A 19354-nucleotide genomic window follows, 5' to 3' on the forward strand; every position below is an offset into this window, starting at 1 on the left:
AGCCGGTTTAAACGTAGCCGCTGATAAAAATTGGAATCGCACATCTATTTCAGAAAATAATTTCACCAATTTGAACGGAGTTGCCACTATTTTAAATTCTTGTGGCAAATTGAAAAGAGCTGCCACACAATATTGTGCTAATATTAAAAGAGTGAAAACTACTATAAATGTCCATTTTCTGCAGAAAAAACTTATATAGAGACAGGTTTCTTTATAACAGACTATTATACAGAGATTTTTCAATATAATAAACGCTTATAAGGTCAATTTCTGAAGAAAAAGTTAAATTGAGCCGACAATTTAGCCGCCTCCGATATTTTCTATAATAAGCCGCCGTCGCCGACCTAAAATGGTTGCGCCGCCGCCGCCTATCATTCAGCATCGGCTTGTATCTCTGGCATCCGAAATTGTCAGCTTTCAGTAAAACACTAATAATTAAAAAGCATTTCTAAAACATTAACTTTCTTTCCAGAATTTACATATCTGAACCCAGTATAAAGTACTGCATTAAACAATTTGCTTTAAAATGTATTTAAAGTTTTAATAATTTTAATGTACTTATTTTAACAAGAAATTAATAAAATTTAAAGGTTATAAACTTTGTTTTATTTACACTTTTAAACATGCATAAAAACAAAGGATTACAACAAGTCTGAACACATACTAATGAATCATTTGTTAAAATTTTTATTAAGAACAAACATTTTAATATAAAAATACAAAATATCGCACTGAAATAAAACAGTTCTGCAAAGGACACAAATCGGTGAAAATATGTCTAAAAATAAATATTTACTACTGCTGTTAGTGGTGCTAATAGGAGCTACACAGGCATTTCAAAATATAATAAACACAGTGCTGCAATTGGGTTTGACTAATGCCAAAGAACAAATTTTAAGACCCAAGAGTAAATATTCAAAATAGATCATCAATTTCTTAAAATAAATATATATGTATATTTGTTATTATTACAGTTCCCCGCAATAATGAGGTCTTTGACTTTATAGTAGTGGGTGGTGGTACAGCGGGCTGTGTTTTAGCCAATCGTTTATCGGAGAATACCAATTGGCGTGTGGCCTTAATAGAGGCTGGCGGTGTGGAGAATATATTAAATCAGGTACCGGTTTTAGCCAGCTATATGCAAGCCACCCATGCCAATTGGAATTTTAGATCAGTGCCTCAAAAACGTGCCTGTTTTGGCATGTACAATAATGAGTGTTTTCAACCGAGAGGACGCATATTGGGCGGTTCCAGCTCCATTAATTTCATGATCTATAATCGTGGCAATCGTCAAGATTTCGATGGCTGGTCACAAGCGGGCAACTACGGCTGGTCTTATAAAGAAGTATTACCTTATTTTCTTAAATCAGAATCGGCTAATTTAGATGGCTTGGAGTATACTCCATATCACAATCGTTCCGGTCCCTTAAGTGTGGATTATGTACAAATGCGCACAGATATAGCACATGCTTTTGTTCGGGGTGCTCAAGAAATAGGCTTAAAGCAGACAGACTACAATGGCGAGTCACAAATGGGAGTTTCTTATGTTCAGACTAACACACGTTATGGACGGCGTCACAGTGCTTATAGGGCCTTTATAGAACCTATTATGTTTAAACGTAATAATTTGAAAATATTTACTTTTGCCCGGGTAACAAAAGTGTTAATAGATACCAATTCAAAAACAGCTTATGGCATAGAATTTCTATATCGTCGTCAGCGTTATATATTTAAGGCCCGTAAAGAGGTTATACTTTCGGCGGGAGCCTTTAACTCTCCCCAATTGTTAATGTTATCGGGCATAGGACCTGCCGATAATTTAGGTAATTTGGGTATAAAGATCTTAAAAGAATTGCCGGTGGGTTTGAGAATGTATGAACATGTCACACACTTTGGACCTACTTTCATAGTTAATACCACTAAGCAAGCCTTGTTTCCCTCTAGAATGACAGCCAGAGATATTTTAGGTTTCTTGGCGGGTCATCCAGACACCCGTTTATCCATGTTGCCGGGCGTAGAAGCTTTGGCATTTCTTAAGGTACCAGGCTCTAAGTTACCTACAGATTGGCCTGATGTAGAGATTATTTTCGCTAGTGCTAGTTTAGCTTCCGATGATGGTACCGCTTTAAAACAGGGAGGTAATATAAAACAAATAGTCTATGATCGTTTGTATCGTCCTTTAGAGAAATCCAAACAAGATCATTTTACTGTAATTATCATGCCCTTCCATCCCAAGTCACTGGGTAGGGTATGGCTAAGAAATACTAATCCTTTACAAGCAGCCATGATTGATCCTAATTATTTTGATCATCCCGAAGATATAGAATATATATTGCAGGGCATTAAGGCAGCCATACGTATAGCAGAGACACCGGCTATGAAAAGTATTGGTACCGAAATTTTGAATATCACTGTACCGGGTTGTGAGTCCTACGATTTTGGTAGCGATGACTATTGGCGTTGTTCTATAAGAACTTTGACTTATACTTTACATCATCAAGTGGCGACTTGTCGCATGGGTCCTTCGTCAGACCCAACAGCTGTGGTAAGTCCGGAATTACGAGTACATGGCATTGGCAAGTTAAGAGTGGTGGATGTAGGCATTATACCTTTACCGCTGACGGCCCATACTAATGCGGCCGCATTTATGATAGCTGAAAAAGGTGCCGATATGATTAAGGCGGCATGGAGGGATTCATAACATTTTGAGTTTTTTTATATATAACAAGTTGTATTTAATCTAGATTAAAAGTTCAGACACTTTTTTATTTTTATGACCAATCTGCCCATAAATTTTGACATTAAAAGTGTGTTTAATGACTTTATGTCTATAACTTGGACTTTTATGTTTTACTTTTAGATAAAATTATGTTATGTTCTACAATTAATTATAAGACTATTTACATTAAGGCTAAGGTCTTTGACACATGCTGTTGACAATTATGAATCTACTATATAAAATATATTAAATACCTAATAAAGATCTTAAAGTTTTGTCATAAATAACTGACCTTTTACAAAATTTTACATTATACCAAAAACAAATCTACAACTTTTTTAACAATAAAATTTTTTCATACATAATTAAAAAAATAAAAAATTTAAAGCTAGGAAAATTTAATTAAATATAAATACACATTCAAAACTTTTAAGTGGTCCATTTGTCAGTTGAACACGGTTTGAAATTAAAGTACAAGTTTGAAATTAGAGTAAAAAAAAACATTTCATAAAATAAGAAATTTATTAAAGAAGTTAATAATAAACATTTCATTTATATATATTCAATGCAACACTGTGTTGTCTCTCTACTCGCCGTCAGTGTCAAGTTTACAACAAATATTAAAAAATTGTTAACATTAGTATCAGTGTTTAAATGAATTATTAAATGTCATCTAATACAAACAAAGTGTTAATTGATTATATCAGACAAAAAAGTGAGTTAATTTTTTTTTTACTTTCTTTTGTGATTCAAAATTAACAGGTTTTAATGAAAGACAGTCAAATATTTTAACAAATAATAGATTTCTGAAAAAAAATTCCAAAATAAATAATCTAACAAAATACTTGGTTTTAATTGTTGTAGTGATTTTACTAAAAAAATATGTACGTCAGTCATCTTTAATGGCGTCAAATTGAAATATTTAAAGAATTCCCTAAACTGGTCTTAATCTTAATGATAATATTTCTATACAAATTTTGATTTATAAACCTTTAATAATTTTAAAAAATGTTTTATAAATAATTACTTTAAGTTATATCGGTACCAATATATCTTTAAAGTTAACGTATTAGAATGCAGTTACGGCTTTTTCGTCAAATATTTGATAGGTGTGAACGGTACCTTAAGAGACTATACACTGATCATCTTCAAATAAAATTCCTAATATAGTTTAACTTTAATTAGCGGTACGTACTAGTCTATTCAGTCTATTGATTACGATTTTGAAAGTTTTAACGATTCTGGACGTCAGCAAAGTTATGGACTCAGAAAGAATATTCTCAATTTACGCAACAATTTCTAATAATAGCATTTTGCCTAAATTATTGCCAAAAATGGCGTCTTTCCCCGAAATACCTTAATTTCAAATCGGAAGAACGGCAAAACTATGGCAGATATGAAATTATTACCGGTCCGGTACATTAACGTATATGTAAATATATCCAAAAGCTGAGCTTCAGAGTAATTTTCAATACAGAAAAAAAGTGATTTCTTGTTAGATAAGCCATATGAGCGATCAGTTATGGACCGAGACCTTTTCTTAATCGATTCTTATAGCAAACAAACTGCATTAATTTCATCCCACTATCTCCTCCCGTTAAGGCCCTATGATGCTTTAATTAGACAAATAAAAATGATTCGATAGTCATAGATTTTAGTAAGAATCCAAAATATATATCTGTACAAGATTTCAATCTATTACAAACGAATGGTGGATATACAAATCGTATATCGGTGAAATTACAAAAGATATGGTTACTTTTAGCATCGAAAAACCTATATTTGGGTTCCGAAAGATCGCTTTGTAAAAATACCTGGAAGAATAAAGACAAAATAAAGCGGAAGAGAGGAATTATAGTAGACGGGAATAAGGATTTAATTTGACAAGTTCCACAATGCGTTTAGTCATTCGAATTGAACATTAGATAGATCGGATAGATCATTGAATATAACAGCCAGTTTCTAGGGCTGTATAGTTACCAATAAGATGTACTACGTCCCCTATTCATCTTGGGAACTTCTACAGAAGTCATAATACGGAAGACCAAAACTTCAAGCATGGTTTCCGAATTTACGATGACCAATAATGACTATATATATAATTGTAGTCTGTTAAGAACAGGAAGTAAGGTGGACTTGAGTGTGGATTCATGCAAGGCAACAACGATCTAGTAATCAGACATGGATGTACTACAGTCTTCTTTTCATCTTGAGAACATCTACACAAGTCATTACACGGCAGTCAAAAACTTCAAGCATGGTTTCCGAATTTACGGTGACTAATAATGACTGATAACTGATATATAATTGGAGTCTGTGAAAAACAGGAAGTATGGAGGTCAAGTGATCAAAAAAGTATACTTGTCTCTTTTTAATTTATCTCTCTCCGAAAAACTTAACCAGGAAAGTGGGGAATCAGGTGAAGTTCTAAGGTCTCTTGATTACTACCGAAAGTTCAACTTCTGCCAATTTTTGAATATAGCTAGGGATTATAGGAGATTTCAATAGAATTTTAAGACTAGTTTCAGTAGAGCTATCAAATTTCCATTTCGCATTCCGCATTAAGTAATCTATGACATATTCTCCGAATATTCGCAATATCAGGGACCCTCCATGAGGGCTCATATTTCTTAAAACCTTTCGATGATTTGCAGGGTCTCTTCACAGCATTACTTATAGAACTAACAATCTAATGTACAGCTGAATCTACATACATCGGCCCTACTTTCTATTCGCGGCGAAGGAATCATGTAACTAATTAGCCTCGTTTAATGATCTAGGACATATTCTCCGAATATTCGCAATATCAGTGACGCATCATGGGAGCTTATACTTATAAAAGCCACAGCATTGCTGAGATAACTAGCAATTCGATTTACATCTAAATCGGCCCTATTTTACATCCACGGAGCGGACCGACTATTTGGTCGGTAGCTGATTAGTTCTCGTCTCCAATCTTCAAATTTTTCAAGAGTTCCCTGAGCGTTGCTACAAATCCAATTTACAGCTAAATCTATATTGCAGAACTCCCAGGCCGTTCTGGTCTCTAATCTTAAAATTTTGCAAGAGTAAATTCTCATCGATAGATTTTTAAATTGAATATACTGAGGGTAAAGATAGTAGAGAGAAGGAGGGATGAAAAGAGAAAGTACGAAAATAAACAGGCTAATGCCCTTCCATCCCAGATCGGTGGGTCGCGTATGATTGAAAAATAAAAATCCCTTACAAAGACCCATGATCGATGCAAATTATTAGAATAATCCTCGCGGTGTAGTGCTAGTTCCTAGGTGGTCATCTCTTGAGTACAGACAAACGAAAAAAATCTTTCATGATTTAGGGTCGCAAATTAATATTACGATGCAATTATCTCCCAAACGATCAAAATAAGACAACGAGAAATATGTCTAACAAAATAATTAAACTAATGAATCAAGTTCAAAATTCTAATTAAAGCACAATTTGTAAAAGCAAACAATCTACGTATATGGTTCACTTCTATTCGAGTGCAAATAATAAAGTTAATATTATTTAAGTATTAAAACTGGATTTTAATTGTTAATTTTTTTATTGTTTAAATTAAAACAAACATAAGGCGCGTTCATGGGTATTAATTGTAAGGACTGGTTCAGTGAAATGAAAATATTTACACTCTCCGTCTATTCTAAAATCATTAAGTAAGAAAGAAATATTTACGCTCTCAATTTATTCTTAATTCTACAATATTAACATGTATGTAAATATGTAAAAAAAAATTAAATAATATTAATAAATTTTATATATATTAAACCAGTTTCCTAATGTTTGTATTAAAAGCTCTTAATTTTTATAATTTCTTTTCATTTAATAATTACAATCAGAAAGTTAAACACCTTGGAATCAGAAGTCTTTCAACTAAATAAAAAAATTGGCATGAAATTAGCATTTTAACATGCTGTTAAAACAAAGCGGGACTTTTGCGGTTAGATTTTTAATAATTTTATGGCTTCAGGCCTACTCCACATATGCCTATCAAAATCTGCTCGATGGTCTACAACTGGGTTTGACTAATTTTCAACAAGAACTTTTAAGGCCCTCAAGTAAGTTTTTTCAATTTTACTCATTCAATAATCAAAGATCTAAATAAAATATCACTTTCCAGTTCCCCGCAATAATGAGGTCTTTGATTTTATAGTGGTGGGTGCCGGTACGGCGGGCAGTGTTGTAGCTAATCGTTTATCGGAGAATCCCAACTGGCGTGTGGCCTTAATCGAAGCTGGTGGCACGGAAAATATTTTAAATTTATTGCCCGTTCTTTGCGGTTATATGCAGGTGACTAATGCCATTTGGAACTATAGAACGGTGCCACAGAAACGTGCCTGCTTTGGCATGTATAATAATGAATGTCTACATCCTCGTGGTAAAATTATGGGTGGCACCAGTTCGATTAATTTTATGATCTATAATCGTGGTAATCGTCGTGATTTTGATAGTTGGGCTGAGGCGGGTAACTATGGCTGGTCTTATAAGGATGTCTTGCCTTATTTTCTCAAGTCTGAAATGGCCAATTTGGAGGGTTTAGAATTTACTCGTTATCACAATCAAACCGGTCCTCTTAGTGTGGAATATGTACAGTATCGCACCCAAATAGTTCATGCTTTCATAGAAGGTGCTCAACAGGCTGGACATTCATATACCGATTATAATGGTGAATCTCAATTGGGTGTTTCGTATGTACAGGCCAATACTCGTGGTGGTCGCCGCCATAGTGCCTATCGTGCCTTTATAGAACCCATTATGTTTAAACGTCCAAATTTAAAAATATTTACTTTTTCGCGGGTTACTAAAGTTTTAATAGATCCTTCTACTAAAGCCGCCTATGGCATAGAGTTTATATATCGTAAAAAACTTTATACCTTCAAGGCCCGCAAAGAGGTTATATTGTCGGCTGGTTCATTTAACTCTCCCCAATTGTTAATGTTATCGGGTGTAGGACCTGAAGATAATCTATCACGTTTGGGCATTAAGATCTTACAAGAATTGCCCGTGGGTGTTAGAATGTATGAACATGCTTCACATTTTGGTCCCACATTTCTGGTCAATACCACCGATCAGGCATTATTTACCACACGTTTTCGCCTAACCGATGTACTGGGTTTCTTAGCTGGCAGACCTGATACCCGCCTGTCTACTCTAACAGGTGTCGAGGCTTTGACTTTTATCAAAGTGCCCGGCTCAACACGTCCTAAAGACTGGCCTGACTGTGAAATTATATTTGCCAGTGGTAGTTTGGCTTCAGATGATGGTACTGCCTTGAAAATTGGTGCCAATATCAAAGATGAAATCTATGATCGTGTCTATAGACCTTTAATGCAGAGACAACAGGATCATTATACTGTATTAATAATGCCCTTCCATCCCAGATCGGTGGGTCGCGTATGGTTGAAAAATAAAAATCCCTTACAATGGCCCATGATTGATGCGAATTATTTTGATGATCCTCGTGATGTGGAAGTTATGTTAGAAGGCATTAAGGCAGCCATACGTATAGCCCAAACTCCGGCCATGCAAAGAATAGGTACAAGACTCTTAGATACTCCTTTACCGGGCTGTGAGTCCTATAAGTTTGGTTCGGATGACTACTGGCGTTGCTCTATACGCACCATGACTTATACTTTGCATCATCAAGTGGCCACTTGTCGCATGGGTCCCGCAACAGATCCTACAGCTGTAGTAAGTCCAGAACTTAAGGTACATGGCATACGTAAACTCAGAGTAGTGGATGGTGGTATTATACCTTTCCCCCCTACGGCCCATACAAATGCCCCCACCTTTATGATTGGCGAAAAGGCAGCCGATATGATAAGAGCCGCCTGGGGAGATTAAAGGAGCTTTTTTAAAGTATTTTTAGTAATTCTAGTAATAAATAAACTTATTAATATTAAATTATGTTTTATATTTAAATAAATAAACCATATTTGTTTTGAAAAAACAACCACAAAACTTTTATATAAATTAATATTTTGGTTAATACATTTTAAACCGCAAAATGTTATGGTAAATTATTATTTGTTTAGAGGAACTATTGCAGTTTTATATCGTTTTAAACTATTTATTTAACCGCAAAACTAAAGCTGGAAATAAACGACTTTTTCTCTATTGGAAACTGTATGTTCCCTTATATTAAACTTCCCACTTAATTTCAATTCATACACCTGAGTTCACTGATACGCATTGCCAAACTCCCCTTTTTTTAAATGGTGAAGTAATTAGAAAACCACATGACAATACTGTTAATGTCAAAGCGTTTGAAGGCACAAAAAACAGTTACGAAAAAGGACTAAAACAAATAAAGTTACGCCCTCGATTTAACAACAATTCCCCATAAATTTTAATCTTTCTCCCATTAAAAAGAGCCAAAAAAAACGTGGCGAGACAGACATCAAAGTTGTATATTATGTAACCTAGAGTTTGAGTCACTTTCAACTGTTGTTATCGAGTAAGACCGAAAAAAGTGGAAGCAGAACAAAACAAGCAGTAGACAATTGTTGCAAATAAGTACAATTTGCATGACAAAGCAGAAGATGAGAAGACTGTTTTTATGCTCAAGGGCATTTCCGTTTTGTCTGGACAGTGGAAGATAATTTAAAAGAAAAGTTCAGACAAAAATAAAATGCTTCGTAATCATATTTATTTTAATATAACTTGACAAATTTAATTAATCTCAAAAATTCGTTTGAGAAGAAAATCGTTAAAGACCATATAATACAAACTGAAACAAATTAAATCCTAAGTCCCAAACTCTGGTACTGCTTATGGAGACACACTTTCCGTGTTGCAAAAATTATGAAAATGAAGGCTCCACTTTGGAGCACCTCGCAACTTCTCGAATCCACATAAGGGAATTAGTCAGCTCCAATGATAGTATGGAGAAAATTTCGTGGGCGGTGTCATCCTTCAAGCCATATAAATCTCCAGGGCCAGATGGCATATTACTAGCGCTACTCCAAAAATCTATTACCAGCATCATGCCATGGCAAATTATGATATTTAGGAGTAGCCTGGAAACAGGATACATTCCTAAAGTGTGGAGAGAAGTTGCAGTGGTATTTATCCGCAAGGCGGGAAAAGTGAACCATAGTACCACCGATCAGTATGTCATAATTTTTATTAAAAACACTGGAAATAATTGGTCGAGATCCATGTCAGGAACATCATTTATCCTGATAATTTCTATAGGGCACAACACGCATACCTTAAAGGGAAGTCGGCGAAGACAGCATTGCATGACGTTGTCGAAACTATAGAGAAGATATTTGACATAAAAGAGCATGTTATGGCATCTGTCTTGGACATAGAATGTGCGTTTAACAACGTGAACATATCCTCAATAATCGATGCATTGGGGGACCTAGGTGTTGAAAACATGTTCAAGAGTAGGGCCATTAACTCTAATATGGGTATTGGCAAGACAAGGAAAGTTGAGACAAGGGGCACACCACAAGATGATGTCATCTCTTCACTCCTGGAATCTTGTAGTAAATAAAATCCTTTTCAGACTCAATAGGATAGTCTTCAAAGTAGTTGCATATGCTGACAACGTTGTGCTTCTTATTCAAGGGAAATTTATTCGCACAATAAGTGAATTCATGGAATCATCCCTGATATCATGGGCCAGGGAAAACGGTCTGGGTGTCAACCCTGCCAAAACCGAACTGGTTCTTTTCACCAGGAGGTACAAAATCCCAGTATTCAGACCTCCGTGTTTGGATGGCACCATTCTGAATACCTCAAGCGAAGCCAAATATCTTGGCGTAATTTTAGATTCTAAGCTCACGTTGAAACGTAATGCTGAGAGTCGAATGAAGAAGGAACTATGTGTCTTCTATATAAGAAAACCCTTAGGAAAAGATGGAGTCTTAAAAACAAATCAAATTCATTTCTGCTAAATCTGCTCTACGACTTAAACAGTCGAAGGCAGCCCAATCAGAAAACGGACTATATACTATCTACACTGAATTTTAATAGGTCATTCAAGACCAGATACCGATAAGCGATGATTGGGCCCCGAACTCTCAATCTATGCTGATGGAGTCAGAAAGGAGCACGGGCTTGGAATCTTCACCGAAAAAACTGAGCCTTTTGTTATTTCTTCGACTACCGGACACTTGACCGGTCTTACAGGCAGAGGTATATGCCATCGATACAGCCGCGAGAAGAATCCGGGAACTAAATCTCGAAAATTCGACTATACATATATACTTGGACAGCCTTGCATCTATCAAATCTCTTAATTCAAATGTTATTAAGTCGAAATGTCTTCTCAATTGTATTCAATCATTGGCACAACTGACACAACATCACGTTGAGTTGATATGAGTTCTAGGACATGAGGACATCCGGGGAAATTAAATATCTGATGAATGCGCAACCAAAGGGTAGTCCTTAGACTTAACCCTTGCGCAAAGGGATATTCACACTCCCCTGGTGACCCTATATAGTCATATATCACCACTTGTAGAATAACGAGACTGCTCTGGCCCACTTTGACAATGGATAGGACTAGGACTCTCTGGTCTTTTAGTAGGAGCACGATTAGGCTTCTCACGGGTATAATTACTGGGCACTGTATAATTGTATATATGTCGGAACGTATGGGCTACCCACAGTATAGCTACTGTAAAAGCTGTTTAGACGAGGCAGAAGAGAAATTGGTACAACACCTTCTATCTGACTGTACAGTCTTTGAAGAGCACGGACTACTTTATCTTGGCAGAGCTCTTTTCCATGATCTTGACTATCTCAATGATGCGTAACTATTAAACATAATCGGTTTTATTAGAAACATCGAAATAAGTCAACGAAATTAGGGAGGGAAACTCTTCTAAAAGAGTATTTTATGAGACTATCTTCTGTGTGGTTTCGACTGATTTTAAGTAATTTTTGAGTCGTTTTAGAGTCAATTTGTTGGTCGTTTGGAATTACTATGACAATGTTTTCCATTGTTACTCTTCGTAGACATCTTTTCAATGACTTTATTATAAAATCCTTTACAGACGAAATTTGTCGGTGTAACCATAGCCATCGTCTTCGATTATGAGTCATCACTTTATATACGCTTTATTAAAGCTATTTTATTATACAGATTAAAACTAATGGAATGAGTCTATGTTATTATTTGTATATTTATTTTATTTATTTTACTTTGTCCTTTCACAACAACTGTTTCACATTATAAGTACATATTTTTAAGGAAAAAATATTAAATAACATAAATAAAGTAATAATAAAGCAGCATACTGATGATGATGATGACGATGATGATTTCATTTTTCTTGTTTACAAACATACATTTCATAATAATGTCAGTCAGTAACATAACAGGCCATCAACAATTTTTCTCTCCCCTTAAGGGAATGCTCTGGGCTATATAAAAATAAATCTATTCAAAACAACCCCCCTCGCAATGTGAGATTATGTATGAGAAAGCGCCGGGGAAGATGAGTAAGAAAGTGTAGTGAGGAATGTGGGTATTTATGATACTGTACACCAGAAGATGTACAGTCAATTTCAAAAGAAGATAGAGACCGCTTTAGGATTTAATTGAAGAGATTTTTGACAGAATTTCTGTAGAAAGAAGTTACGAAGTCAGTTATGAACGTTAAAATCTTTTTCATAAAAAGACCTAAGGACAAATGTAATTTCGCTCTACTTCAGAAGATAATTTCTGAATACTTCGCACTACATTTTGACCCAATTTGACCCCAATATCATGGAACGATTTTAAAGAAAATCAAAATGAATCTTTCTTAGGTCAAATATGTGTTCGATTTCTATTCAAATTGAGTTTCTGATGTTTTATAGCTATGGCGAACGAGTATTTATTAGTTCAGAGAGTGATTCCAAGATCGATTGTTATATTGATGATCGTCGGACCAATATTCTCAAAAGTTACAGGCGCCCGAATCAAACGCATAATACCTTCCCCACTATAGCGGTGTAGGATATCAAAACAAAATAAAAGACAAACAACAAAAATATCAACAACAAAAATTCATTCATACTCCTGGGTTAATGCACTTTTCGAAACTAGCTACAAACCTTTAACAATTCCAAAAGAAGATGCTGATTACGATGATGAGCAAAAAAGACAGAACGTGGTTTCTAACCCCCTTGATATGATGTGGAAAATATGCAACATTTTAAATTTCCAAAAAAGCAGGAAACTCTTGCTTATACAACCATAACCACCACAATTAATAGTGGGGTGGTGCATGTTTACCCAGCAGTCAACCCCTATTTTGTTATGGTTTTTAGCTGAACATACAAGCGAACAGAAGAAGAAGACTTCTATCATTGGCACAGCACATGCATTTAAGATTTACTACAGCAACGTGCTCAGCATCATGGGAAAACAAAAACAAGAAAAATAAATATAATTTTTAATATACTACAACAATATTTTATATATTCTATTACCTGGGTCTCTGGGTTTTTGTTATGTAGTAGTACTTGTAGCTCTCTTTTCCAACAACAGACAACAATATTTTCACTTTTGATTTTCAATTAACAAGGGTTGAAAAGTTGCTAGTTTTGGTATATGTATTAGGCTAATAATTCTATAGTAGAAAACAGACTTTTTCTTTTATTTTTACCACACTCATCACACACTCCGGCTTTTGCTAAAGTGTTGTAAACCTTCAATTAACACAAATATATGATAAACGTTTGCATATAAAATTTCTGTCAGTGTAAAAGTACTGGCAATCCCACAATTCATTAAGGCATACGGATGATTTGTCAAGTGGTAATTCCAGGTTTTTCTTTTTTTTTTGTTAATTTACAACATTGTATTTATTGTGGAATATTTTTTGTAAACAATAATGGTATTCCCGAAAGGAATTTTTTAAAAAAGTGACATTGGTATGGATGCATAGCCTCATTCAGTTCTAGTTCAGTTATAGCTCAGTTCTAGTTCAGTTTTAGTTCAGTTTTAGTTCAGTTTTAGTTCAGTTCTATTCCAGTTCTAGTTCTAGTTCTGTCTAGTTCGGTTCTAGTTTTGTTCTAGTTCTGTTCTAGTTCTGTTCTAGTTCTGTTAGTTCTAGTTCTGTTCTAGTTCTGTTCTAGTTCTGTTCTAGTTCTGTTCTAGTTCTGTTCTAGTTCTGTTCTAGTTCTGTTCTAGTTCTGTTTCTAGTGCTGTTCTAGTTCTGTTCTAGTTCGTTCTAGTTCTGTTCTAGTTCTGTTCTAGTTCTGTTCTAGTTCTGTTTAGTTGTGTTCTAGTTTTGTTCTAGTTCTGTGTCTAGTTTTGTTCTAGTTCTGACCTAGTTCTGTTCTAGTTCTGTTCTAGTTCTATTCTAGTTTGTTCTAGTTCTGTTCTAGTTCTGTTCTAGTTTTGTTATAGTTTCTGATCTAGTTCTGTTCTATTTCTGTTCTAGTTCTGTTCTAGTTCTGTTCTAGTTCTGTTCTAGTTCTGTTCTATTCTGTTCTAGTTCTGTTCTAGTTCTGTTCTAGTTCTGTTCTAGTTCTGTTCTAGTTCTGTTCTAGTTCTGTTCTGTTCTAGTTCTGTTCTAGTTTCTGTTCTAGTTCTGTTCTAGTTTGGTTCTAGTTCTGTTCTAGTTCTGTTCTAGTTCTGTTCTAGTTCTGTTCTAGTTCTGTTCTAGTTCTGTTCTAGTTCTGTTCTAGTTCTGTTCTAGTTTCTGGTCTGTTCTGTTCTAGTTCTGTTCTAGTTCTGTTCTAGTTCCGTTCTGTTCTTTCTAGTTCTGTTCTAGTCCTGTTCTAGTTCAGTTCTAGTTCAGTTCATGCATCCATAGTAATAAATTAAGACTCTATGAACAACCTTGCTAAGCAAACAGACTTTCATAAATGTCCAGTCTATACAATTATTTAGGGTACAAATACTTTCTTTTCGAAAGTATGAGGTAAAATGTGAAAATAACTTGCCACAAAACAAGGTACAAACAACTACACAATTGAAATGATAGACTGTTTTCCCTTTTCAATATACTTTATGTCCAGACATAAAGTACATAAAGTAAAGTGTGGTTAGAAAATGACGATAATATTTAGGCAGTTGATATAAAATTTATATTTTAAGAATTTAAAATTAAGAAATGTGAGGAAAGATGAACAGGGAATTGGGGAAAAGTATAGCTTCATCTTAGGAATTTATGAAGATTTGTTGCAAAAGAGACAACTTTTTACGTAATGTTACATTGACTTTAAGAATTATTAACAACAAGGATGTAATTTAACCCAATGGCCAATTGTCTGTGACACAACCAAATTATTAGTTTAACGTCTTAAATTTCATATTTATAATTGTAACAAAATTAATTACATTTTTATTATTTTCCATTCAATAATGAAAACAATATAATTTTCATAGTGTAAACAAGTTATAACACTTATGTGGGCGTTATGATATTAATATCATAATAAATTTTATGTCTGTCAAGGAATGGTGGTGAAAGGTTATTTCGTTATCGATTTATATGTATGTGTTCGGTGACCTATTTCGAGTATGTACTGCAATGTATTTATAACATAAAATTTAACTAACTATAATCAATAAAGACTGTTAGAGGACTTGGATAACTATGGAGTTTAATGAGAATTAATATCCACCTTTATACCAGCAAACACAAAGTAGACGACCAAAGTAACTTAAATTTTTCAAAATTTTTAAGAGAACTTCAAGTTTTTATATTTATACTTTTAAATTTTTACATATTTTATAATTTAGCTTACAATCTAATATTTGCCTTTTCCGTTTCCTTTTGTAATTTAAATTGTATTAATATAGCCACATAAGTAGATATCGATAATATCATCTGAAATTATTAACAACATTATAAATCTTCCAAAATACTTTTCTCTTCAATTACCAAGCCAAAATATTTCAAATTTATATTGAAATAACCCGAACAGGTAAACAACATTTTCTGTTGCTTAAGTTGTAAAGAATATTCGCGAATACGATAATTTAAAGCTACATCGTCGATCGTTTTGATATTGTGCAATATCGAGCCGAATTGATTATACTGAAAATAGAATTGAAATTGTGAAAATGTGTGCTTTAGTTGGGGACCTTAACTGACCTTGTCTATGCATAGCTGTGTCATCCAACAGGGCAGTAGCATATTGACAAATGTTAAGATTATATAGTACAAACGATCTGAAATTATTTTCGAATAATTAGTAATATTGTTGAAATCAAGTTCAAGTTCGTTAACGACATTAAGGACTTAACGCAAAATGAGTCTGTTAATTGGCTCCGAGAACTCACAAAAGCTAATAGCGGTATGCTGTTGAGACCACATTTCTTCCGAATCAATTTCATCTGTATTTGCAAATAAAATATCTTTGATCATGGTGTGGTGACGATTTCCATTATCCGTAAACGCAAGCTCCGACCTTATTTTTGAATAAAAATATCCGATAATGCCACAAGTGTCTAAACCGCATCAATGGGTTAATGTTTCTCTAGGTAATGTAGTAGGATCTGTGGATTTATCTCGCTCCATTTGCGGTAATTTTGTATATTAACAAACCCGTTAACCAAAAAAATAACCCTAATCTCTGAACACAATTTTTCATTAAAACAATAGATCAGTTTTCAACTGCTCTAGATCCCAATCAATGAAACAACGACGCTTATGATGGTGTCGTGGATTTAATTCCTGAAACAGGATCTAATAGGGGTGTAGATCAAGTTCATATCGCAAAATTATCACATAATTGGAAAGATATAGCCCCAATTTCAGCGAACCGACGGACGAATTCAATACTCTCCTTTGCAGCGGCGATATTCCCTTAGTACGCCCATGTCTTTCGAAGTTTTGGTGTAGTTGCAACATGAAGGCCATTAAGTTCGACGATTTTCACAAAAAATTAGGATAATTTGAAAAGATTTTCCAGACTATTCTGATCATAAATGTCGAAAGTAAACGCAGTATGACACTTCGTTTGACAGTTAACTCTTTCGTTATTTCTATCGCGATTAAAAGACTCAACTACACCATAATAACTAGTTTTTCGGTTAAACAACGTTCGTAGGTATGGCGCTACTCAAGTGAGCATGTTACCTTGATGAATCTTCCCCCATCTTGGTGCTATGGCAATCCCGTGGAAAAGAGGTGTTACCAGTACCTTTATTATACCGGGACTATAAACTGTTAATGATCAAATATATCCTCGGTCATTCCTTGGAATCACTTCACATGGGGTCGAACCAGAAAACCACGTAATCTAGTGCCACGGGAACCTAAAGCCCACCGGGCAGAGTTTCGGACTTTGTCTTGTCTCGGTTATTGGAGAGGCTCTTTCGGGGTGAATATGGTGGCAGTGGATGAAATCTAAATTCGCCGGAAGATTATGTGCTTGTGGAACTAAGCTTTGGAAATGAGTTGGTGTCAAGTGTGTATGTAGAGGTGTGCGTACCCGTATGCCTAGAGTGAGTGTGTCGGATGGTAGTAAACGGAAGTTAAGCAACGGGGCAGCAATATTCAGAGGTTAGCTAGCTCGAGTACTTGAGCAAATGAACCGGCAGAAACATGTATAAAAATTGCAACCAGTGTGTAAGTTACACAAAGGGGCTGTGGTGAGTCGTCGCTCACCATGTGTATGAAAAGGACCACTGTAAAGCACTTTGACACCTTACGTACGGTGCATACCGAGAAGAAACTGGATGCTGTGGTCAAATGCGTACAACACAATCTTAAGAATATCGTCATCACCTGATTCTTGGACTGGCTGGTACAACAATGATCGCACAGACGAAGCTTATATTTTGAGTTTCTTTCTTCAAATCGTCTTGAACTCTGAGGGCTTATTTACTGAATTGTTTGCCCGGGGGCTAATATACGAACTTTAACGATTTGCACCTTCTTTAAGACTCTTTTCACAGGTAGTGGTCCCAACTTTTGGAATTGAGACCACTGCCCGTGCCAGATATATGAGAGTGATCTGATTCCAGCTAAATTTTATCCCAAACATGGTGTATGCTCTGGGAGTCGGAAAATAATAACCATTATATGCCTGCAATTATGTCATAAGGCGAAGTATTTTATTGCAAGCTGACTCAGATGTAGAAATTTGGAGTCCTTAGTAAGTTTTTGATACGAGAATCTCTCCATCCAAATTCCGAAAGAACTGCAAGGCCAAACAACTCCGTGATTCTTGGACTCGCTGGTACAACAATAAGTCCTACAAATACAAATCAAGGCTGGCTTCTTCACGATTTATCTCTTATCATTTTTGGAGCGATCGTGTAAAAGTGCCGATGGCTGACAGTGTCAAAGGTTATATAAAGGATCATCGTTTCACAAACCCTCTGGTGGTTTAAGTTATGTGAGATCTGAGTGAAACTAGCGGTAATACTGTGATAGCACGTCTATAACTTTGGACATTATGGATTGCAGAATATCCTGGAAGATTGGGGTATAGCTAATAGTATTGAAGGCTTTCAATAGGTCGAAGATCATAAGGATTTTCTTTTCATATGAGGTCTAATGGTTTGACCCCTATGCAATTAGAATGGCAATGACAATTAGCTTCATTAGCTTTCGCAATTGTCAACAGGAGAGTATCCCTTAGTCGCGTCCTTGTCCTGCTTGACTATCAGGCTGTCACCAGCCATTTTCCGAGCAATTGAAAACATTTAGTTTCATTTACTTCAATTCTTCTACTAAGATACAAAATATTCGATAAAATTTTATCCTTCAAATTATACTTACACAATCCACAATCCAGATCACTAGTTAAATAGTCAAACGAACGTACATACGTCCAATTTATTGTATGAGTAATAGCGATACCATTGTAAAGATACAAAATGAGCATCGGTATAGCAAAATATTCTTCTATATCTGTTATCAGAAACCAAACACGATTCGTAAGAATTTGATTGGCCATTAATTTTCCATGAAAAACTGCAGCCATAAACGGTTTTTCCTGGCACTTGGCAATTTCCCATTTTAGACGTTTTAGGGAACCTTGCAAACATGTAAGAAATTCATTGATTATCTGTACAATTATACAATATTCCACGGCCTTTAATTGTATGGCTAAAGTGCAAAGTATAGTCAAAACTTTATCTCTGACATTCATAACGGAAGCCACTAAATGATAGTTCATAAAGCTGATTAAAACACCAAATACTAGGGAGTACAAGCCAAAACGTAGACCTATGTAACGGCAAAATCTTTCACATCTATGATGGAAATTAATAAGCGTATCATTATCCTGCAGCCATTGGTATTCTTGAAAGTATAGCAATATATCACGTTCTAATTGAGCTATTCTTTTCGAAATCATTTTAAGACACTTATGCTTAAGAATGGCTATCGTTTGGGAAATCACTTGCACAAAGGCCACTACTATATTGACACTAATGCTCAGAACACTGGTGATACTATCCAAATCATTTTTAAAAACCACAAAATCTACTACCAGATTATTAATGTAGACTATCCATAGAACCAAGGCCATCAGGAATGCAGTATATATGGCAAAACATAACCAGATAAATTTTATAACTTTTTTGCCATAGCCTTTAGGATAGCAATTCAATAATGGCGGCAAATTTATACCAATCAGGCAGAATATCCATTGAAAGATATAAGTCGCCTGAAGTAATTGCGATTTTTCTATTATATTTTT

At 35.0% G+C, this 19354-nt stretch overlaps 3 protein-coding genes across 3 annotated transcripts; 2 read left to right on the top strand and 1 right to left on the bottom strand.

Moving 5' to 3' along the window:
- The first annotated feature begins 774 nt into the window (after nucleotides 1–774).
- Nucleotides 775–2751, top strand: LOC119614222 (glucose dehydrogenase [FAD, quinone]-like). The gene is made up of 2 exons (XM_037970354.1): nucleotides 775–907; nucleotides 975–2751. The coding sequence occupies exons 1-2, from the start codon at nucleotides 775–777 to the stop codon at nucleotides 2699–2701; spliced, it is 1860 nt and encodes a 619-aa protein (XP_037826282.1). The 3' UTR covers nucleotides 2702–2751.
- Nucleotides 2752–6579: 3828 nt separating this feature from the next.
- LOC119614224 (glucose dehydrogenase [FAD, quinone]-like) lies at nucleotides 6580–8658 on the top strand. Its single transcript, XM_037970356.1, has 2 exons — nucleotides 6580–6795; nucleotides 6858–8658. Exons 1-2 carry the CDS (start codon nucleotides 6648–6650, stop codon nucleotides 8579–8581), a joined length of 1872 nt encoding a protein of 623 aa, XP_037826284.1. The 5' UTR covers nucleotides 6580–6647; the 3' UTR covers nucleotides 8582–8658.
- Nucleotides 8659–18363: 9705 nt separating this feature from the next.
- LOC119614223 (putative gustatory receptor 98b) lies at nucleotides 18364–19183 on the bottom strand. Its single transcript, XM_037970355.1, has 2 exons — nucleotides 18430–19183; nucleotides 18364–18380 (listed from the first exon to the last, which is right to left on the bottom strand). Exons 1-2 carry the CDS (start codon nucleotides 19181–19183, stop codon nucleotides 18364–18366), a joined length of 771 nt encoding a protein of 256 aa, XP_037826283.1.
- Between the last annotated feature and the right edge of the window lie 171 nt (nucleotides 19184–19354).

Source organism: Lucilia sericata, unplaced genomic scaffold, assembly GCF_015586225.1.
Source record: "Lucilia sericata isolate MDLA Ls3-8-SP2 unplaced genomic scaffold, ASM1558622v1 Contig002704F_arrow, whole genome shotgun sequence".
In the NCBI taxonomy this organism is placed as follows: domain Eukaryota; kingdom Metazoa; phylum Arthropoda; class Insecta; order Diptera; family Calliphoridae; genus Lucilia; species Lucilia sericata.